Source organism: Protopterus annectens, chromosome 12.part0 (assembly GCF_019279795.1).
Source record: "Protopterus annectens isolate FY-2018-M chromosome 12.part0, PAN1.0, whole genome shotgun sequence".
NCBI lineage: Eukaryota > Metazoa > Chordata > Ceratodontiformes > Protopteridae > Protopterus > Protopterus annectens.
The window spans coordinates 23,912,069-23,936,369 of record NC_056746.1 but is presented as its reverse complement, the minus strand read 5'-3'; the positions used below and the strand labels follow the sequence as shown (position 1 = coordinate 23,936,369).

The following is a 24,301-nucleotide window of genomic DNA, read 5'->3' as shown; positions in this document are numbered from 1 at the left end:
AGAATCCAAAATCCATATTTCTAAGTACTTCATTTTATCATGTCCCCAAAAATATGGATATTGCTGAACCAATTTGTGTGGGTACATAATTTACAGCTATTGCCTTTGTTTTAGTTTCATTAATTTTGTATCCCAAAAAGATTTGAAACTGTCTCAAAATGTTCCACAACACTGAAATGTCTTTTTCTGGTTTTATCAGGTATAAAATAATATCATCTGCAAATTCTGCCAGCTTTTCTTGACTACCATACCAATTATATCCTTGAATTTCTGAGTCTCTTATTTTCTTTGCCAAAGATTCTAAATAAAGAGCAAATAACAAAGGAGAAAGACGGCACTCCTGCCTGGCTCCTCTGCTTAAACATAAATTATCAGGGAGGAAACCACCCATTTCAATTTTCTCCTCAAATCCCTCATACATCCTCCTAATCAACCTTGTAATTTTAACAGGGAATAAAAATGCTTCCATTTTCCTGCTCATAAACTCTCAGCTTACTCTGTCAAATGCTTTCTCTGCATCAAGACCCATCATCAACAGTGGTATTTTCTTACATTCAGCTTCCCTCTGGATCATTGATGTTCTGATAGTGTTGTCAAATGTTTGCCTCCCATCCACAAAACCACACTGATCCATGTCTATCAATTTTGGCATCACTTTTGCCATTCTCTTAGCCATTACAGACATTAAGTACTTTATATTTTTTTATTTTATTTATTCTACATTAGTTAATTTGGAAAGTCTGACTTGGAATGAGCCAATTTTCAGCGGAGGCCCAAGAGGAAACTCTCAGGATGCATGTCTTTGTAACGTGGGAGGAAACAGGAGCACCCGGAGGAAATCCACATGAATGCAGGGAGGACATGCAGACTCTGCACAGAAGGCACGCCAACCGCAAATTGTACTGGAGAACCTCTTGCTGTGAGCGACAATGCTACCGCTGCACCACTGCGCTGTCCATAATCATGGTTTAAGACTGAAATGGGCCTGTATGAAGGTGGTTCTGATGGGTTTAGGTATTACAGACACCACCGCTTTCTTCCAGGATGTTGGTGCTTCTATTCCTCTAAAAATACTGTTAAGCAAAACCTTCCACATCTTTATAAGGTTTTTACCCTACTAGCTTCCAATATTACACAGGAAAATTATTTATTCCAGGGGACTTTCCTGCTGATTTGTATACATCACCATTTTCATCTCACCTCCTCCTATCCTGACTATTAGTAGTTAAGCCTCACCTACCTCTAACCTTGGCATATTTAATTCTTCCATAAACATTTCCATTTGCACCTTTTCTTAATCTCCATATATCTCTGCTTTAAACAGACTTTCATAAAAGTTCTGAAATATTTCTAGTACCGCTATAGGATCTCTTGTAAACTTCCTTGTTATAAGCTCCCTAAACTTGGTGACGCACCCTTTCTACTTTCTGTTCCTTGTTGTTGCGCTAAAAGTTTGTGTGAGCTGGCATTATTATCAAAAACAGTTGTTTAACAGCAATCTTTCTAAACTCATACATATTATCGTGATAATCCTTTATTTTCTGCTTACTACTCTGCAATTGCTCCTCCTCTTGTTCTGTGAGATTCCCCCTATTCTGCAATACTTTTAACATTTGTCAGTCCCTCTAAATAGTTCTTGCTGCTTCTTAACCATTTCTCTCTCTCTCCTTTTATTTCCACCCGATTTTTAAATTCCACTTTAATTTTATCCCACTCCCTAGTTATTTTTTCAGAAGAAATTTCTGCCTTTTCTAATAACTCCCACTAGTCATTCCTTAAATTCCTCTCTTTTCAACAGATTGGTGGGAAAGAGCCAGTGTCTCACTTTTATTTCATTATCTTGCATTTTTATTGTAGTTATTACTGGCGCATGATATGAAATAGTTACTGCATGAGTATCAAACTTTCACTTAAATGCACATGTTCTTGTGAAATGTAAGTTCTGTCTAGCCTAGCCCAGTTTTTGTATCTTTGGGAATAATATGTAAATTCACTCTGAATGTCTACTACCAAATTCATATTTTCCATGCCAAATATCTTCATAAATTTCTTCACAAATCTACCCTCCTTTGTTGTATTTTCCCTTCTGGGCCCCAGACGCATCTTCCCTACTGCAAATCAAATTCCAGTCCCCACCTATAATTAATATTCCCTGCTGAAAATTAATTATTTCTCCCAGAATTTTCTTAAGCTCCATTATAGTAGTTTTAGGTGGAATATAAATAACATGCCAGTGCAATCCTCCTCCCTTGCTAGTATCCACTTAGTACTACATATCTACCATTATTACCTTTTTATCCTCTATCACTACTGAAGCTCCTCTTACAATTAATAGAAGTACTCCTCTTTTTCTTTGTTCAGGTATTCCGCTGAATAACCATCCTGAAAACCTTTCTTTAACAAATTCACATGTTCAGTTCTTTTCAAATGTGCCTCCTGTAGCATAGCTATTTGCACTCTATATATTTAATATGGTTCACTACTCTTTCTTTTTTGTATACATCTGTGAGACCATGAAGACTTAAAGATAATATCAAAAGGCTCACTATGTTAAAGAGTTATTATTTCCACTTTTTATCTGTAACAGTTTTCTGTTAAGCATCTAATTCCAGCTTTTCTTTTAAATGCACACACTAACATTTGGCAGGTTTACCTTTTAAACAGTTGTTTCTTGTCATATCCATTTAAGCATAAGTCAGATTTTACAAAACGTTGTTTTATTGAAAGCCCTCACAAAATACACCCTAAAACCTATTATCTTAATATTAACACACAAAACGATGTACATCGTCAAATACTAAAGTTTTACCTTCTGAACAGAAACCCAATAGAAACAACTGTCCCAAATTGACAGCCACACTCACACACTTGGGTTAACTTAAAAGAAAGGTTATCCATGCTAAGACGCATTGCATAGCTTGCGCTTCTACTAAGTGCTGTCTAGTTTTGTCTCATCATTACTGCTCTCTCAGAATGAGAAAGCACTTGAATGCTTTTAGAACACATTATCTCCTAGCCATTGAAAGAAAGCAATTAAAAGAAAGACGTATTCTGATTTTATTGCTCTTTATCATATTTTTTTCATGGAGATATGAGAACCAGCTACAGGGTTGCTTCTACAAGTATTTATTTATTTGCTAGAAGGCAGTCTTATTATATTCAACATTTTTTGGCATTCTTTTAAAACGTATTACTAGATAAAGCCAAGAGCCTTAATCCAGTCTTTGAATAAGGAAAGGATGAGAGCGGTCAACACGAACAATGTCACCAATGCAAATAAAATCCAAAGTAACCCACGTTGAAGTAACCAGTCAAGGTGGAAGTATAAAAATCATTTATTTCGAAACAGAGTTTGACTATGCGAAAGCGCTCATCTCTGTTTCGAAATAAATGATTTTTATACTTCCACCTTGACTGGTTACTTCAACGTGGGTTACTTTGGATTTTATTTGCATTGGTGACATTGTTCATGTTGACCGCTCTCATCCTTTCCTTATTCAATTTCATCCTGCATTTGGTGAGAGCGTCTTTAGCTGTGAGTTGTGCTCTTTTGCATCGTTAATCCAGTCTTTCCCTATGCAAGAATAAGAAAAAGCACATAATTTTTTCTTGTATCATACTCTTAAACAGACTTTTTTTTACACTGCAGTACCTATATTTCTTAAAATGTAACAAAAAGAAAGAGAAAATAGGGAGCAACATGGGCACCGGTTTGCTTTAGTATCCCCATTACACTTGAAAATAAATGAGAAAACTTTACTTTTCTAGGATGCAGATATCATGCACTACACAAATATTACTGTTAAAAACAAGCTTTACAGTTACGCCTTTCCTTCCTCTTTCCCTCTTCTAAGTGTTCCTCCAAACTTTAATGACATGAAGTAGGGCACATGCTTTAGAGTCCCCTACAAGTTTAAAAAAGCCAAAAAATCCAATACTTCCAGCTTTTCTTGTTCTGTCACGTTTCGTAATAAAACTAATGGTTTATAATCCCACATGTATTTGTCAATTTCCGAGTTGCTGTTTTTATTCCTGTTTATCTCCATCTCCCAAATCCAGTCTCTGCTTCTTTTCCAATGTACTCTTGGTTCTTCTAGTAAACTATTGTGCTTTTTTCTCTCTCTCAAGTATTTTCTGTTGAAACACTGGAAAATGTTTCACCTGCACATTCTCTCTATTGTCTTTATTGCCAGAAGAACAAGAAGCATATCTCCTTTTGTTTCACAGCACAATTTTTGTTGGACAAACTTTTGTATTTCCCCCTTAGTATGTTCTGCATCAAAAAATTATTCTGACCCTCCAGGAAAGAATATTCTGAAGATAGCTGGATACAGCAGTTTGAATCATGACTGCTTCTCAACATCCTTTGAGTAGTGGAATAAATGTACTCCTCTTCTGCCTGGTGTACAGTGAGTAATCATTTTCCACAAACACTCTACTGTCTCCTACTTTTAGTACTTTGCCCTTCTGCCACAGTTTTGCCAAAATCAACTCCTTCTGCTGGTAGGACTGCATCTTTACTATTAAAGGACTAGGTTGCTTTCCAATGGCCAGGTTTGGAACATACACATGATGTGCCCTTTCAATTAACATTAACAACTCCTGCTGTGGAATACTAGTCCAGTTGCTTACTTGTGCTTTCATAAAATTAATACAGTCTGCTCCTTTCAGCTTCTCTGGTACAACAGAAATCTCAAGTTTTCCCTGCATGCTCGGTCCTCTAATTTTATTATTTTTTTAAACATCCTTTCTTGAGCAATCTCATATTTATAGCCAGTCCCTTCTTCATTTCAACCACAGATTTTTGCAGTTTTATTACATCATCTGAATATCTGTTTAAAGCTTCTTCCATTTTAGCCAACCTTTTATTTGAGTTGATATACTCCCATCAGTGCTTCATTTTTTTAATCAGCTCTGAGTACATTTGACTTATTTTTTTCTTATAGTGGAAAAATTAAACTGCACTTCCCGTGACATTCCCAGTGCTGTAACTCTATTCACACGCCTGTATATTAATCCTCATAAAGCCATTATCATTACAGCCACTGACCTACCCCCTGGCAACAACCTTCATAGCATATATTCTCTCCTTCCTTGGTCCGCTTCCTCCTTCAGCCAAGAAACTATTATCCTAGGTGACTTTAACTTTGACTATACTCCCATCAGTGCTTCATTTTTTTTAATCAGCTCTGAGTACATTTGACTTATTTTTTTCTTATAGTGGAAAAATTAAACTGCACTTCCCCTGACATTCCCAGTGCTGTAACTCTATTCACACGCCTGTATATTAATCCTCATAAAGCCATTATCATTATAGCCACTGACCTACCCCCTGGCAACAACCTTCATAGCATATATTCTCTCCTTCCTTGGTCCGCTTCCTCCTTCAGCCAAGAAACTATTATCCTAGGTGACTTTAACCTTGACTGGCTCTCCTGCTGCTCTAACCGCCCTACCAACTTCATTCATCTATACAATTTCACCCAAACTATAAACTGCCCACTTGCACTGACAAACATTCCAAAAAACAGTCAATACTTGACTGGATATTAACCAACAAACCAAACTTAGGGCACCAAGCTGGCTGCATACCAGTCACACTAAGTGACCATGCCTCAACATTTCTAGTTAGAAAAAGAGTCCAAACCCAAGCTTACATACCCTTCAAATACAAACGTAGCAAGAAAAACTTCTCCTCTGATATAGTTAATCTTCTACTTCAACATTGTGAATGGTCTCCATTAAAAAATGGCAACTAGACCTTGCAGTAGATTACTTCAACCACAAATTCCTTGACATCCTAAATCTTGCTCCCACCATGAAAATGTGCTCCAAATCCAAACAATTACCATGGCTATCTAATAACACTAAACTCCTAATCAAACAAAGGGATAGAGCTTGGTCATTACAGCACACCACCAAAAACAAAACTGACTTCATCTGATATCAGCAATTAAGAAACCAAGCTAAGAAAAGATCACCAATGATAAAAAGAATTTACTTTCAAACCTCCCAACAAAACTACCTGTACAACCCACAAAAGTTCTGGCAAAATATTAACTACCTACTTAATCCTGGAAAAACCTCCACCCCTGCTCCCTCCACCTCCTATACCTCTGAACCCTTAGCCTCACAGTTCAACTCTCACTTCAGCAACTCTATCACATCCCTCCTAAACAACAAGCAAAACCTACAACTCACAGTCCCACCCCCATCACTGACAACACAAACTCTTTCGCCTTTAAACTCATTCAAACTAGTTACATAAAAAAAACTCTTAAGTAAACTAAAACCCTGCTGTCTTGCTGCCGAACAACTACCCAATGAATTCCTAAAAGCAGCAGTTCCATCCACTGCCTACCCCATATCCATCCTAATCAATCACTCTACCTCCGAACAGTATGTGCCTCACCTCTGGAAATTTCTCATACCATTCCCCTACACAAAGGTGGGGCCCCCTCTAGCGATATCTCAAACTACCATGCAACTGCCATTCTCACTTCCACAGCAAAAACCCTGGAAAAATGTATACACCAAAAACTCCTTAATCACTTCACCACTAATAACTTACTATCCAGCTCACAACATGGCTTCAGGACTAAACAAAGTACAAACACAGAGCTAATAAGCCTTACTGATACTATGCATCACCTCAAAAATGAAGGACAATTAGTATCAGCAATTTTTCTTGATATGTCGGAAGCCTTTGACACTGTGACACATTAATTGATGCTCAACAAACATGCAAATTACAATCTCACTTCATCATCCCTAAAGTACAGTTTTGTACCTACCATAAATGTAGATGTTCGAGTGTCTTCACTGCTGCAGTCATTACACTTGGGTTATCCTGCCGTCAGGTGGTCCCGCAGTTGGCCAGAGTTCCAAAGTCTTGGTCTGGCGTTGGTTGCTGTCGCTTCTTCCCTGAAGTCAGTGCGCCAGGGGTATATAATATGCAGCCGACGTCATTTTCTTAAGTTTTTCTTGCCCCAGATGTCAGGTGCCCCCAAATAGGTAGGCAATATATATTGCTAATAAAACATACATAAAAAGTAGAACCAAAATCTTCAGTTACCAGCAAATACACCACATAGGTAGTATAGGGTATAAAAGTGTAGATATGTCCCAGCTAAGAAAGAGGGGATGGAGGGAGGGTAACCTGGACTGCAGCAGTGAAGACACTCGAACATCTACATTTATGGTAGGTACAAAACTGTACTATGTTCGTGTGACACTGCTGCAGTCATTACACTTGGGTAGAATCCCAAAGCTGAGGTAGGGTGGTTGGTTCTATAAGGCATTAGGGGTGGCTATGAAGCCCTGCAGCACTGCAGAGGCGAAGCCAGCTCTGGATTTAGAGTATAGAGGCAGATGGTAATGCTTGGTGAAGGTATGCACAGAACTCCATGTTGCTGCTTCCAAAATATCCTTGGTAGGTACTCCTCTGAGGTAGGCAGTTGAAGTGGCTGTTGCCCTGGTGTAGTGAGGTCTAATGCTGTTAGGCACAGGTTTTCCATGGTGCGTATAGCAGAAATGTATGCAATGTCCTATCCATTTGGAAATAGTCTGTTTTGAAATAGGTTTTTCCTGTGCTGCTGCAGCATATGCTACCAATAATTGCTCAGATTTTCTGAAAGCTTTGGTTTAGTCCAAGTAAAAGCGTAACTGCCTGTGAATGTCCAATGAATGCAGTATTCTTTCCCCTTTATTCTGTGGTTTTGGATAAAAAGTAGGCAAGTGAATGGTTTGGTTTAGAGACACACTTGAAACCACCTTAGGCATAAACGTAGGGTTAGTTCTTAAGGACACCCTGTCCTGGTGGAAAATGAGGAAAGTTTCCACTGCCATTAGTGCCGGTAATGCTGAAACTCTTCTTGCAGAAGTTATTGCCAGGAGCAGAGCAGTTTTCCAAGAAATGTATTTTAATTCTGCTGTGCTAGATGGTTCAAAAGGAGGTAAAGTTAATTTTTCCAAAACAAAGTTGAGGTCCCAAGTTGGAGTAGGTGCTCTACGGGGCGGTCTTATGATTTTAGTCCCTGTGAGGTACTGTTTTAGCAAAAGATTAGAGAAAATTGGTGGATCCGTGTTGTAATGTGCAGAGATGGCAGAGACGTGGATCTTGATGGATGAAAAGGAGAGGCCTTTGTCCAGGATCTCTGTCAAATATTGTAGTATCTGAGGAATGTTTGGCACAAGAGGATCAAGGTTGTGAGCCTGATTCCAGGCACAGAATCTCTTCCGTTTATCCGAGTAGGCTTTCCTGGTACTAGGACTTCTGGCCTCCAGAATTACATCCATAACTGCTTTGGACAGAGGCATTGCTTGCGTGGCTAGGGAATCTTCCATGCAGCTAGGTTTAGTGTCTTTAGCTGGCTGTGGAGTAATTGATTGTTGTGCTGAGACAGCAGATGTGGTATTTGAGTCAAAATCCAGGGTGGTCCTTGTGCTAAGTTTTTTAAGATTGGGTACCAGTGCTGGCGTGGCCAGTCTGGTGCAATCAGGATCATTTTTGGCTCTTCTTGCCTGGCTTTTATGAGTACCTTTGGGAGAAGAGGCAGTGGTGGAAAAGCACATACTTGTAGGTTTGTCCAGCAGAATGAGAGGGCATCCACTTTCCATGCTTGCGGATGGTAACTCCTTGTGCAGAATTACTTTAGCTGGCAATTCATTGGGGAGGCAAACAGATCTATGTCCGGGCTCCACCATTTCTTTGTTATCATTCTGAATATTTGAGGATTCAATTCCCATTTGTGGGGATCCATGATATTTCTGCTTAAGTCATCTGCCAGTGTGTTTTTCTCTCCTGGCAGGAATTGTGCTTGTAGATGAACTTGATAGTTTATAGCTGTGTTCCACCAGGTCATGGCTGGACTGCAGAGGGGGTAGGACTGAGTGCCCCCTTGCTTGTTTATGTACCACATAACTGTGGTGTTGTCTGTCTTTAGTAGTAGTTGTCCTGGATGCAACAGGTCCTTGAAAGCTATAAGGGCATTTTGTACAGCTAGCATCTCTTTTTGATTGATGTGAAGATGCCTTTGTTCTGCGGGCCACTTGCCCTGAATACATTTTGCTGCCATGTGTGCCCCCCAGGCATAATCCGATGCATCTGTTGTCAGTTTTTGCCTGGCTGTGGGTTGAGTGAAAGGCTGTCCCTTGTTGAGGTGACAAGCTTGAGCCCACCATCGAAACTCCTGTTGAAGGCAAGATATTAGTGGTATAACTGTTTCCAAACTTTGACAGTGTTGAGACCATACATTCTTTAGGTACCATTGTAGTTTCCTCATATGCAGTCTGGCATATGGAATTAGTAGTATGCAAGATGCCATAAAGTCCAAGGCCTGCAGAATTTTTCTTGCAGGGAGTTGGGTCTTTGTTGCCATCAATTGAAAGTATTGTGTCAGTTGTCCTTGCTTGTCTGGTGTGAGATAAGCCATCTGGGCCGTTGTGTTCAAGCTGGCACCCAGGAATATTATCTCTTGTGAGGGCACTAGTTTTGATTTCTTTTCGTTTACTGCGTACCCTAGGCAACTTAATAACTTTTTTACAAACGCCAGATGCTGTAGAAGAATGTCCTTGCTCTCTGCTTGAATGAGGCAGCTGTCCAGGTATGGGTAAATTTGAATTTCTTTCTGTCTGCAAAATGCAATTACTGGTGCCAGGCACTTTGTGAAGACCCTGGGCACAGCAGATTATCCAAAGGGCAGTGCAGAGAATTGATAGTGCATTGGACCAGCTAAGAACCTGAGGTATGTTCTGCAGTTTTGTCTGATAGGGACATGCAGGTATGCCTCCTTGAGGTCTAAAGTCACGAGCCAAGCTTGCTTGCCCAGCATGGGAAGAAGCTGCTGTAATATCAACATTCTGAATTTCGGAACATCCAGGTAAGTGTTTAGTGAAGAAAGATCCAGAATGGGCCTCCGGGCTTTGTCTTTTCTGGGAACCAGAGAGAGTCTTGAGTAAAATCCTTGCCCTTGTTCCTGTGGTGGTACCTTTTGAATAGCTCCCATGTTCATGAGTGCCATCATTTGTTTTTGGGCCTCTGCCCATTGATTTAGTGGGAGATTTGGCATTCCTTTTAATCTTGGCAGAGTGTGAAAGTGGAACCTGTAACCTTTTGAAATAATATTGAGAACCCATTTGTCTTGGGTGATCATATGCCAATTGTGATAAAAAAAAGTGCCAGTTTTCCTCCCAAAGGGGCTGCCAAGAGTGAGTTGTTCGGCAGCTGAAGTGGGAAGTCATTGGGGCTGTTTTTTATATGGTTGGTGCCTGTCTTCCCCTTCTTTCTGGCCTGATGCACCCCATTGTCAAGGCCTGTAAGGACCTTGTGGTTGACCTCTACCTCTTGGCCGTCTGTATCTGCGCCTTTGAGGTCTGTCATTAACTGGAAAGGACCAGTTATTTTTTGGCCAGTTTCTACTAAATCAAGGAGGCTGAACCTGTAAGAAATCCTTCACTGTTTGCATAGATTTTGCCTTATCCTCCATCTTCTTTAACACCTCTTCTGCCTTAACTCCAAATAAAACATCCTCCTGTAAAGGTGCATCCAGTAATTTAGCTTTAACATGATCTGGTAACGTATGTTCTTTTAACCATGCATGTCTTCTAATGACAGAGCCTGTAACTGCTGCTCTGCATGAGGCCTCTAAAGAATCAAAACCACATTGCAAAGAATGCTTTCCCACTTGTTCAGCGGCATGCAATAAATCCTGCATTTCTTTAAAATTAGGAAGATCTGTATCTGGAAGCATTTTTTGTTTCAATTGAGACATCAAAAATTGCTGATATTTTAGCATGTGAAACTGGCAATTTAAGGCTCTCATTGCTAAAGTTGCAGACGTATATACTTTCTTTCCCCACCTGTCTAGTGCTCTGGAATCTCTGTCAGAGGGAACTGGGTTCTTTGCTGATGAGGTCTGAACCCCTTTGGGTCCCTGAGAAATAGTTTCAGGATCAGCAACAGGGCTTTTATACAGAAATGTGTGTGAGTCAGGGACTCTGTAATATCTGTCCAGTTTAAGTGGAGCTGGGGGTAAGGAATAAGGATTTAAGCTGGATTCAGTGTACACATCATCCACAATATTGTTGAGGTAATAATAGGAAGTCTCTGAGCCTTTTCTTGGATTCTGAATAATCCTGGCCTTCCCAATGGAAATGCTCCCTCATGGTGTTTAAGGTTTCCCAAAAGGAGTAGTCCTCAGGCGGACAGGCTGATGGAATAGATTCCTAAGCATCAGAATCCTCATAAGGGGGAAAAGAATATCCCAGGTCTGAGGATGAGTCTGAGGAAATGGACCCCTGGTCGGATGAATCATAACTTGCATCCTGTCTAGGCCTTTTATCAGGTGGGATGGGAACCCCTGATCAGAGTGATTAGGTCTTCGGCCATATTTAGCATTTGTTTCTTAGGCATGGAGGCCTGTCCTGGAGAATGCTGTACTTGTTTCTTAGTTTTTAAAGGAGGCTTTGACTTAGAAGAGGGTTTAATGATTAGCTGAGTAGGTTTGAAGACACCGTCTGAAGGTGCGGGTAGCTCACGTACTCCGGATCCCTCTGCAGGATCGGTTTTGGTCTGCTGAAAAGCTAGTGCGTCCGAAGGCCCAGCCATCTCCACGTGGGGGTCGGGGGAGGCCTGTGGTTCTGCAGAAACGGTCGTCAGGGGCTGCGAAGGCGCCTCACTGAAAAAAGGAGAACCGGTGACTGGCCTAGAAGAGGCTTCATTGTCAGTTTTGGGCCTCGGATGCCTGTCCTTGTCTTTGCGCTTTTTATGAATACAGGTCGTCGGAAGTTCCGATGGCGTGGTATAATAAAATTTTCTGCCAAAGTAATGTCGGGCAAAATCAAACCGACGTTTAATAGTGCGCTTATTAAACCTAGCACAAAACCGACAACCAGTAACGTCGTGGTCTGGGCCTAGGCATGGGATACAATAAGAATGGAAATCCCTATGAGGTATTTGCTTCCCACAAGAAATACAGTTATTAACTTTTACTGACATCAGTCTGAGGCAAGAAAAAGTTTCCCCAATGGGGTACTTAGCTTTGTAGAAGACTTCAGTTCTGGATTCAGAATGAAAATCTCAGCAGTAGGCCGACCGGCACTTGCGAACTGCTTTTACTTCGGGCACCGCGCGGCAAGAAAGACTGAAGAAAATGGCGTTGGCTGCATCTTATATACCCCTGTCGCACTGACGTCAGGGAGGAGGCAACAGCAACCGACGCCGGACCAAGACTTTGGAACTCAGGCCAGCTGGGGAACCGCCTGACGGCAGGATAACCCAAGTGTAATGACTGCAGCAGTGTCACACGATGAACATCTGGTGCCAGAGCCATGGCCTAAAGCTAAATGCCAAAAAGTGCATAGTAATCCCCTTTGGGAAAAACAAAGTGCCCACAAATTACCACATAGGTGGTAATCCATTAAGTACGGAAAAAGTAATTAGGGACCTGGGGACCCAAGTAGATAGCAATCTCTCCTTTGACAATCACATTGCCAAAGTGGTTAGAAAGACCTTCTATATAGCCCACCTTATCACGAAAGGGTTCACATCTAGATCAAGAGTGGTCATTGTGCCCCTCTACTCATCACTTATCAGGCCCATAATAGAGTACAATGCCCCATTTGGGATGTACCTTACCCGACACCTGCAGCAACTGGAAAGACCCCAAAAGTATCTCACCAAGAGGATCAAGGGGCTCAAACAGATGCCCTATGCAGTTCGGCTAAAGAAACTCCAACTCTACTCAGTGGCGTACCACCTACTCGGAGGCAATCTGTGTCTGAAGTATAAAGCCATGTCCAACCCAGAATTAATGGACATGCTTCACCTCAGGAAATCCAAATCCCTTAGAGCTACACGCTCCAGGGACTTGAACCTCAGCACAGAAATAAATAGGACATGCTGGAGGGACAGATTCATATCCCAGAGGCTCCCCTCACTCTGAAACAAAATCCCAATCCATGTTAGGCAGAGCCCCTCACTGACCCTCTTCAAGAGAAATCTTGACGAGTGGATGGGAGATCGTAAGTTTACCCCTGGGATCTCTTCTGTGTCCCTGCTTGATAGAGGTACAGTAAACTAACCTTAAAAGGGTTACCTTCTGTGACCTACTATACAGAGGCACAGTCAACTAATCTAAAAGGGTGGCGAAAGCCAAACACACTCTGGCTAGGCTTATAAATGCCCTAGGGCAGATAGCCTAGTATCAACCTATGAACTTAACAATTTTCACAAACATCCAAGCTCAGCTCACTACCCCTATTTACTCCTCTAATGGAACAAAGTTTTAAACTACAAATCAGACCAAACTCCTAGGAGTCCCTATAGATAGAGTCAAATTTGATAAACATATCTCCCTAACAATCAAAAAAGTCCATACCAAACTTGACACTCTGTACAGGGCCAAACCATACCTTACTCACCAATCTAGACTAGTCACAGTAAGATCTCACCTACTATCTACCCTCTTCTACTGCTGAAATATATTCACCAACCTACGTAAGGCTGACCTTAATAATCTAGAATCCTGCTATAACAAAATATCTGAGTTTGCAGCCAATCACCCCCATAAAACTCATCATTGCTCCACTCTACAGCAACTCAGCTGAATGGAACTTCCCAACCTGTTGAAACTTAAGACAACTTACTGGAAGTCATGTCGTGCACCAAAGCTGGAGCTTGCACTGCTTTTTGCTTAACAGCTGCAGAATTCCTCCCAGTCAGTGTTTTTTCCTCACTTTTTGTGGTTGACTTTTTTCATGTTTCTGAATTTCCTTCTTGCTGGCATCCAGGCAGTGCACTTATTAGCCAGTTACTGAATTTCCCCCCAAAAATGAGTTCATTGGCTCTCTCTTCCGAGTTTCTATTTTCACACTGGGAGAGCTGAAATTAAACTGTTACTCAATGTGTAGCCATCTTGGGAGTCCTCAGCCTTAGTCATAAGCTGTGGGCATAAACAGAAATAATGTTACAAATACACATAACTGAAATGGGGTTCCTACACTGAGCTGATTGGTTCGCTCTTCATGAAATACTAAGCAACTCGGCAATCTCAGAAAGCAGCCATTACTCATCTGGGCTGAGAGAAGACCATCCCTCTGCTTAACTGAGACTGCCTGGGGATTCTGAAGGATGGCTTGAGGACTGTTGCTGGGGATAGGCAAGACTGGTCTGTACTGCTCATCTAGCAATCACCATTACAGTCTACCAAGTGAAGCATTTTAGAGAACAGACAGAGCCACAGAAACCTAGCTTTCTACAAGAACCACAACTCTTTCTAAAAAATATATTTCCTTCAGTTGCTAAACTTGCAGTAAATATCCCTACCAGAACCCACCACTGTAAATCACTAAAAAGACTAAACTGGTTAGAACTATCCCATCAACTAAGATATGCACAGCTTCTTACCACCTATAAAATTATCCAGCATCCATCTGCTTCTTCAGCACTAAACAATATTCTACACAACTATGACCCAGTCGGTCATTACGATCCAATGACCAAAAACTCCTGTCTGTCCACAAACTTATCACGTCTGCTGGGCACTGTCTGTGCTTCTACCATGTTGCTAAGGATTGGAACTCATAACCTGTATCCATCAGATCAGTTTCCTCCCTCCCATCCTTCAAAACAATTCTGAAAGACTTTCTTGCCAAAATTTGACTCTGTTCTTGCTCAACCTCATGATAAACTATATCCTTAAATGTGAACACGTACCTGTTCATACCTTACACTTCCTTACTCTCCCTTTTTCACTCACTTCCTTACTTCTATTAATTTCTATCCTCTGACCATTTCTCTAAATATACCATAAGTTAGCTTTTTTCTCATTTCATATTGCAATTCCTGTTTGTATTATACTACCTTAACTTTAGTTTCTCTATCAACTGGCTACAATTTATCTAAGTATTAAATCATTGTCATACAGCTTGAATCTATTCTTAACCAGCGTTTTCATTTTAGATCTAATTTGGTATAATTACTTAAAGTGTAATTGTTTTTTATATTATTTTTAAAGATTGTAAAATTATTGTTCTTAAAATGTTTTGTAATATTTTGGAGTTTTCCTCCCCGAGCTTCTGCTGAAAATGGACTGCTAACCAGTCAGACTTTCCCAGTAATCAAATGTCAATACATAAATAAATTGTCAATACATAAATACATTTCCAGAGTCACCCAGAGGGTCCCAATCAGTTAGCAATGTTTGGTGGTTAACAGGAGTGTTCACAGCATGGCCATGCAATAGAAAGACTAATTTCAACCCTTCTCCCTCACTGTGACATGACAGAATTATACAAACATAATACTCGTTTCCCTCATACTAATAACATATATCTGATAGAAATTTATAGACGTATTTTATATATATATATATATATATATATATATATATATATATATATATATATATATATATATATATACACACACACATATTATAGACATATTTATATATATATATATATATATATATATATATATATATATATATATATATATATATACACACACACATATATATATATATGCACACATACGTGTGTATATATATATATATATATATATATATATATATATATATATATATATACAGAGGTTTGGTAATCATACTAACGATGCAATACTTTTTTAGAAATAACATGTGAGACAGCATCCGCAAGTGCAGAAAAAAATATGCATTGGCTTAACAGAATGTGCTTGTGTGGAACAAAAAGTATTACACTTCTAAATGTTTTTGTAGCTAATGGTATTAACAAAACAGGCTGGTCTAAATATCCTAAACAGCTGAATGCACACAGAAATTCAAGTGAAAAGTTACAGACTATCATATCAATAAGAGAATATTTCGGCCTACTGAAAACTTCTCTGGACTGAGATAAGGATCTGGACTAAGAAGGCTTCAATAGAGGAAAATAATGTTTTCTTCAAGGACAAAGCTTTGAAACTATAAAAATGGTTGTAAAAAAAACTTTTGGTGGACGTGTTTGTAACCTCAGTCAGCTGAGGAAGTGCAGTGTATCTGACACTAATCTGTGTTATAAACAAAATGTTTTTAATCTCACGGTAGTGCTTGGTCAGCTTGTTTCAATAAATCTGTCTGCAATTATGAATTTATATTGTACAGTTTCTGTGTAACATGCTGCTAATTTCAGTTTAATATGACAGTCCAAATAATGACTCGTTAGCAAAGTATTTCTCTTGGTTCGATCTAAAATGGTAATCATGGCAAGTACTAGGAGTGTGCCAAAGACTTTTGAAGGTAAGAAAAAAAATGTGGGTCTGGAGTCGGCATTCAGTAATGAAATCCACTTGTTACTTAAACATATTAATTGGTAGTTTGATGTTTTGCCTCACCCCTAAGCAAACAGTTAAAAAAAAAAAAAAAAACATGCACAGAAAATAATGACTACAAAAAGGAAGCTGGAATAGCAATTACTCAATCTAGCCAAGTCAGCCAACTTTTAAAAACGACTAATGTTCAGAATCCAAAAATGTACCTTGGTTTCCTGGTTGTTTTTATTTTCAATTCCATAGATTTCCTGTAGAAGATAACTAACTCTATCAACCTGAAAATATAAATAAATAAAATCATCCAAACAATAGTGTCTTGCCAAAAATGTGCTAAAAGCAGTGGCAACAAGCCACTTAATCCCAATGAATAATAAGATCTTCCATTATCAGCAGCATGCAACTGAAAACATCCGTGTTTTTAAATGTTTACAAATCCCACTTTATCTGGACAAAAATTCTTTCCCCTCACAAGGGGAAAATCAAATTTACTATCACAAAATTTCCAATGAGCATAATAAGAAGACTAGATAAATGCTACCTCTAATGAACAGGACTATATGATTATGAAAAATTAATACTTACAATTTGTTTCTGTTTTAGAGGCTTCACAGAAAAACTCCCATCAACATGCTGTGAAGATAAAGTTACAGAATTACACACGCTTCATGAAAATACACCGAATGAAAAAGCTGGCCACATAGTATGTCTGTATAAAGTAAATCTGGCAACTTATTATATCTGTATGCGAACACACTGAATAAATAAATAAATAAATAAATAAAAAAAAACAAAAGTACTCACAATAACGTTCCATCTGTGTTGTCCGTTTTTATTCTTCCTCAACCACTGGGGTTTGCTTTCAATCCTCAGATCTAACTCAGACATTATTTTAACTCCTTGACACTTGAAACTCTTGGGCTCCTCCCTTACTCACAGTGCTCAATCCCTAACCTCCTCAGATCTTGTTTGCTGGCTTACAGTATCAAAGGAAAAATTAGTACCCTGGTAATAGAAAAACATACCTGGAGCTCCACATAAAGAACAGTGGTCCCCTTATAAGGTCTCGTTCTTCCAGAAGCCATTAGTTTTAAAGGAAGGGGGTTGGTGGGAGGGAAGTTGAGGAAGAATGAAAATGGACAACAAAGATGGAATGTTATGGTGACTAAACAACTTCTTTACCTGATGCTGTCAATTTTCATTCATTCCTCAACCACTGAGACAGAGTCCCCAGCAAACAGAAATCCTGGGAGGACTTTAAGGAAGGACATTCCTAAGCACAGTTGATGAAATGAAAGCTGGTCTTCCCCTTGAGACCAGATCCAATTTGTAATAAGTAATAAAGGTATGAGGACTGGCCCAAGTAGCAGCCTCACATACATTGTCCATGGAAGCCCTGGATAAAAACACTGATGATGTTGCCATGGATCTGGTTGAATGGGCTCTGACAGGTTTTGGTAAGGAAAGGCCCAATTTATTACAGATGAATGAAATGCACTCTGTTAGCCATCTTGTTAAAGATACTTTTGTAACTGGCTTGCCTAATTTGGAATCCGCAAAGGATTCAAATAACTAACATAATAATAAATTCTGTTTTTCTGAAAACCTTCGTTCTATGCAAGTAAAAACATAACTGCCTATGCACATCCAGTAAGTGTAACATATATTCTCCTTTGTTAATAAAAATTTGGAAAGAAGACTGGGAGATTAGATTGGTTAAGGTTGGATTTTGACACCACCTTAGGAAGGAAGGATTTGTCATAAAGCTAGTCCATCCTTGTGAAATATCAAGTAAGGAGGTTTAGCAGACAATGCTTGAAGCTCTAAAAGCTTCTACCAAATGTGATAGCTACCAAAAAATATAGTTTTCCAGGTCCAAAACTTTTGATTGCATTTTGCTGTTGGTTTAAGGGGAGAATGAATTAAGGCATGTAACACTAAATTTAAAGTACAATGGTGGAGCTGGTTCTTATAAGGGGATCTGAAAAGAATGGTAGGTATCTTTCAAAAAGGCCTTACAAAATTTTGATGTAGCTAATGAGGAACTTTCAATCCCCATATGAAAATTAGGAAATGGCAGCTAGTTGTACTTTAATAGTTGAGGAAATGGCTCCTTCGTGGAATATTTTTGCTAAAAATTCAAGGGCACTATGCACTGGTGCTGAAAAAGGGTTAAAGGGCAAATCTCTTACATTTACTTCTGTAAAGTTTTCTTGTGGAAGCCTTGTGAGAAGACAAAAGTATATGATGGACAGGGGAAGATAGAGAATATTGTCTGGCTATCAATGGAAGTGGAGTAACCACGCTGTCAGTTTTAGGTTTGAGATATCTGGGTGAATCATGTCTGTCGGGTAAGACAGAAGGTCTGGAATTGGTTCCAGAATCCAAGATGGGTAGACTAGATGAGGCCAAAAAAAGGGGAACCAAATTTGTTGAGACCAGTAATGGGCAATGAGGATGACTTTGCTCTTCAACCAGATGCTTTTGTAGGAATTTGGGAATTAAGGGTGTTGAGGGACAGGCATAGAGGAGACCTGGTGGCCAGTTATGTAGGAGAGTGTTTCTCGGTAATAACTCAGCGGGGGGGGGGGGTTACAGCAAAGAATCTGTTGCATTTGTTGTTTAGGGGAGATGCAAAGAGATTGCAGCATGGCTGGAACCATTTGCGAAAAATCATTTCCATAATTTTCTTCCTGACAGACCACTCGTTAGGTAGCAGAATGGACCTGCTCATCTTCTCTGTTATCACACTGGACTTCCCTGGAATATATGCTGCTTTCAGAAATCTGTGGAAGACATCACACCCATTGCCAAACTCTGAGAGCTTCTCGACACAAGGGGTAAGACTCGATACCTCCTTGTTTGTTGATATACACACCACAAGGATCATGCCTGTCTGAACTACAAAGGTCCCGAAAGGGAGACAGTCCTGGAAAGCCTGTATCGCTAAGAGCATTGCTCTCATTTTTAGGACATTGATATGCAAGCTGGCTTCTTCAGGAGACCATGTGCCTTGGACTGTTTCACAGGAAGTGCCTCTCCCACCCTATCTGGGATGCATCCATGATCACTATGGCCATAGGTTGGGGTAGAATGAAAGAACGGCCTTGTAGAACCTACCCTGAATGGATCCACCACCAAAGATACATCTTGCACGCTAGGGTAATTTTTATCTGAGTCAACATATGTGGATGAAGAATGGACCACTGAGTTGTTAAATCCATTGTAGAATCCTTATATGAAATCTTGCAAGTGGGATTAGACCCATCACTGCAGACATGGATCCTAAAGCTTGTAATATCAACCGAATTGAAAAGGAGCTGAAATTGATTGAGGAATTCTGAATTATCCTTCTGACATGGAATTGGATACTCTGCACTCTTGGCAAGGGAAGACAGGCTGCCACAGACACTGTGCTGAAGATTGCCCCCATGAATTCCAAAACCTGAGACAGTTCTAACAGAGATTTGTTATAATTTATGGTAATCCCCAGCAGGGAGCAAGTCTGGAGTACCTGATCTCAGGCATTTACCAGTAGATGCCTAGTCAGACTGGTTATCAGCCAGTCATCCAGGTATAGAAACACTCGAAATTCCTGCAGTCTGAAGTGAGCTGCTACTACTGTAGTGCATTTGGTGAACACCCTGGGGACTGTGTTGAGGCCAAAGGGTGGAGCTCTGAACTGGTAATGGCTGGCCACCAGCCAGAAGTGTAGGAATCTGCTGGATGACCTGTTAATTTTTATGTGATAATCTGCATCCTGAAGATCTACTGAGCACATCCAGCCATCCTTGTGCAAGAAAGGCAAAATGGACTGAACTGTGACCATCAGGAGCATGGTGTGCTGAACTGACTTGTTCACATTGCCAAGATCCAAAATTGGTCTCCAGTCCCCTGTTTTCTTCGGTACTAAAAAGAATACTGAGTAAGTTCAAGATTCTATCTGGTCTGGTGGGACCTTTTGGATGACACTTTTTTTTCTAGCAGCTTTTCTATTTCTTCTGCTGCTGCTTTCTTTTGTCTGTGAGGAACATCAGGAATGTTGCACATATGTGGGAGTGGCAGGGAAAAGGCAATTATATAACCTCTGGAAATAATCCTCTGCACTCATGCATCTTTTTTAAGGTCTAGCTAGGCTCTCTGGTGCAGGGAAAAATGACCTCCTGACTGCCTCCAGAGGTGGACTAGCAGGGCTACTTTCAGGAGTACTGGTAGGGTCTGTCAGAGAAAGAATCTCTAGACCCTTGGTTCTTGCAGGCATCATGCCACGTGGGTGGTGTTTTCCGTTCGAGTTCCACCCTCTGCCCGTGGGGGAACTATCTCCACGGGGATCTTGGAAAGGACCATGGGAGTTCTTGAACCACATCTTTCAACCTCCTCTGACTCCTGGAAAAGGGTCTTTCCATTTTGCTCACACCTGGAGTGTGTGTCTTTTACTTTAGGGCCAAACAAATAACTTTCGTAAAAGGGTGCATTGATGAAAGAGGACTTGAAGGGCTCCTCAAAGTGACATAAGAGCATTAAGGCATGCCAGTTATGGAAATACCTGAACTTGCCACCCTTGAGGTACCTTCAGCCACATGGTGAAATGAGCCTCATGGACAAATTTGGAATGGACTGTAGGGTAGCCAACTGTGAGGTACAGAAGTCTAAGCCTCAGTAGTACTGGTCCCGGCGAGTGACCTGGACAGTTCCTTAATCAAATTTCTCTGCAATCTAGTGAAGTGCGACAAATAATTCAGCAATCTGACAGCAAATGTCACTGAAGCATAAACATGCTTCCCAAATCTGTCTAATGCCCTTGACTCCCTGTTATGGGGATGGACAATACAACTCTGTTCCATGAGTTCTGTCTTGGTGGCTCCTGCCAAAGCCACAGCAACTACCAGTATTCCCTCGCTCCAAAACTCTCTTCCTTTAGGTGGTGCCAAAATCTGGTTTGGTCTTTTGGGAATCAGCTAAACCATGTTTGTTTCCTTCCACACCCATCTAGAAATAGTCAATGAGTTCATCATAGGGTGGAGTCACCCAGGAAGTAGATCAGCCAGACTCAAAGGCCTCCAGGAATATTGATTCCTCTTGGGAAGGGTTATCGGTAAACCAATCTTCCCTTTGCTTAAGGATCTCTAGGATGTCTCCAAATGACCAAACAAAGAGAAAAATCCACTGTAAATCACGTAGCACCAAACTGAAGTCAAGTACTTTAATATGCAACTTTGCAGTTTCACTTAAAAGCTTCATGGTGCTTTGTAATTTAATGTAAAAGAAAGCTTCCTGGTGGTATGTGGTTCACAGTGGATATTTCTCTTTTTTTGGCTGTATGCACTTGTTTTCACTGTGATTTACCAGGGGATTATTCTTCTTTTTATTGCTTACAAGATGTCTCCAAATGAGATGTCATCAGGTGGAGATCTTGGGGTCCCTTCCCCTCATCAAAATTGGCATCTTTAGTGACTGACTCCTGGGGGGAATCCAAGTGCCGCCTCTTGCACTTCCTCTTCTTAGGGACTTCTTCACTGGTATGTTCCAGGGAAGTATCAGAAGAAATAGAAATACCCTGCTGGGTAGCCTGGAGACTTTGGGTTGGCAGTCCCTGTGGAGTAGAATGATGAGGCTCAAGTCACACAGACGCATAGGATGTAGAGGGAATATCCGAGGGGGGGTCATCCTCCCTGCAGAGACAGAGAAAACTCTCCACCGCCTCAAATGCACAGTGCTCTGGGAAGGAGGAGGTCAATGAAGCAGAGAAGCCATGCTTCTGAACCATTGGCTCTCTCTGACCAAAGGCAATGTACCCAAGGCAGAAGTTGGAGCCGAGCTGTACAAAGCTGAAGCTCTGAGGGGCACAGATGGCTCTGGCAACTTTGGAGTCGACTCCAATGTCTTGGACTAGACAGGGATGCCCGGCTCAGGGAGTCACTCAGCTCCAACATGCTCAGAGCTGGTGCACTTTCAAATCCGAAACAGACAGTCCCAGTAAGCTCAGATCCAAAGGCTCCACAGTCAAGGATAAGATCAGAGAAGGATTCATATTAGGGGGTGTAGAGCTGGTAAGAGATTTCTGACCCAAAGGGATAGGAATCAGAAGAATTCCGAACTGGATCTGCGCCAAGAGAAACTTCCTCATCATTCTATCCATGTCAGCTTCTGTCAGGCTCCTGGAAGAACAAAGAGGATGAGGAGAGAGAGAGGGATTGGAGATATGGAACTCCGGTGTCTTTCTAAAAAAAAGGTGAGGGAACTCTAGAAGACACTGGACCAACAGAGGATGCATACCTTGTACAGGGGAGGGTCTTCAGATCTGAGGAAAAGGTTGAAGGAAACAGACCTTTCAAGATCAATTTGTTTTTGTGGTTTTCAACTGCTCTTGGGTTAAACCACCTGCAAATAGAGCAATCCACTTTGAGATGGTCAGGGAAAACAAACACACCAATCATGTGCATCTGATAAAGACACAAATAAAAACACCAACTGATTAAAAAAACACCTTTTACATAGGAAAGACCATTAGGCACTTCAGATATCATATCTACCAGCACAGTTATGACATCAAAAAGAGAGATGAGCATAATGCCTTATTCAGACATGTCAAAATGTATCCAACACATACCTTCAAATTTATTGTCATAGAGGGATTGGTACATGATCATTGGGGGACCCAGTGACATTATTTTAGAGTACCTTGAATTAAAGTAGCAACTCAGAGTCAATGCTGGGCAATATCCAGGACTCAATGACGTTATTTCTATTTCAAGTTATTTGAATTTAAAATTAATGTTAGCATTATGAATGTTATTAGTAGTGTGTCTATGTTTTAACTATGGTTTTACTGTGTGTTCCTGCACAAGCTCAGTTTTCTTTTATGTGCATGTATTTTGCTTTAAAAGTTAATAATTTACATTGGAGCGTGTTTTTCTATCACTTCAAAAGTGGTTGAGAGTTCATAAATGTTATTCTGAAGAAGTCCAGACATTGTGCTGACGAAAGCGCCAAATCTTTCATTGGATTAAACTCAGTGTTGTGTGGAGCCTAAGGTGGTCGTTTTTTATGTGCATCTGATAAAGGAGGCTTATGACCACATTTCCCACAATTTTTAAACCCTGAAGATCTTTCTGACATGTTTGCAACCATGAAAATAAATAAGAAAAAGGAAAAAGAGAAATGCTTTTTTTTTTTAAACGGACAATAATTAGAAAAATGGGGGGGGATACCAGCAATGGCAATCGGAGCTGCACTAGAAAATGTAAAAAGGGACAGAAGAAAGAATACTAGCTATGGTAAATAGGAATTACATGGATATAGGTAGGGAAGGAACTAGAAATATAATTTGTGCAAGAAAAAGCTATACATCAAACTTATCTGAAATAATTCGCTCGAGAGCTCACAGTGAACACATCTTTTCGCAAAAGTGGCAAATGAGATCTGAGGGGGTTAGGGATAGAGCACTGTGGGTAAGGCAGGAACTCGAGAGTTTCAAGTGGCCATGAGCTGAAAATAATGGCCAAGTCAGATCCGAACCCCAATGGTTGAGGAATGAATGAAAACTGACATCAGATCTAGAGACTTAGTATGTCTGTATGCAAACATAAATGAAATAAAGTTGTAAATATACAAATACAGCTGGTATTATATTTTACTACATCTGATAAAAAGAACCATACAAAGGCAAGAACAACATGGGGGAATGTGTCCAAGTACTAAGACCTCCATTTTCAACTACCCACAGATGCAATGTGTGCAACTGCAAACCTAAGAGGACTATGTTAATAAAACAAAGAATACTTTTACAACAGATGCACCTAATATTTTACAAGTTGTACATATGACTCGAGTATTTAAACAAATCATAAAGAAAGCACTTGTGAATGGGTAAAGGTTCACTGAACAAATGAAATACAAGTTCTGCTGTGAAGCATAATTAATAAATAAATAAATGAATGAAAAAAAATATGGAATGAAGGGTTAGTAGTACAGAAAAAAAAGTCCTGAATTTTGAATGGGTACTGAGATACG

General features: G+C 40.2%; 1 protein-coding gene across 2 annotated transcripts in view; it reads right to left on the bottom strand.

The window, feature by feature from the left end:
- Positions 1-24,301, bottom strand: part of MGRN1 (mahogunin ring finger 1) — a 578,779-nt gene that overhangs the window by 215,100 nt on the left and 339,378 nt on the right. For both annotated transcript variants that reach the window (XM_044089070.1, XM_044089069.1), the window contains exons 8-9: positions 16,874-16,921; positions 16,498-16,566 (exon numbers count right to left, since the gene is read on the bottom strand). In XM_044089070.1, coding sequence (XP_043945005.1) covers positions 16,498-16,566; positions 16,874-16,921 — 117 coding nt within the window. The remainder of the gene's footprint in view (positions 1-16,497; positions 16,567-16,873; positions 16,922-24,301) is intronic.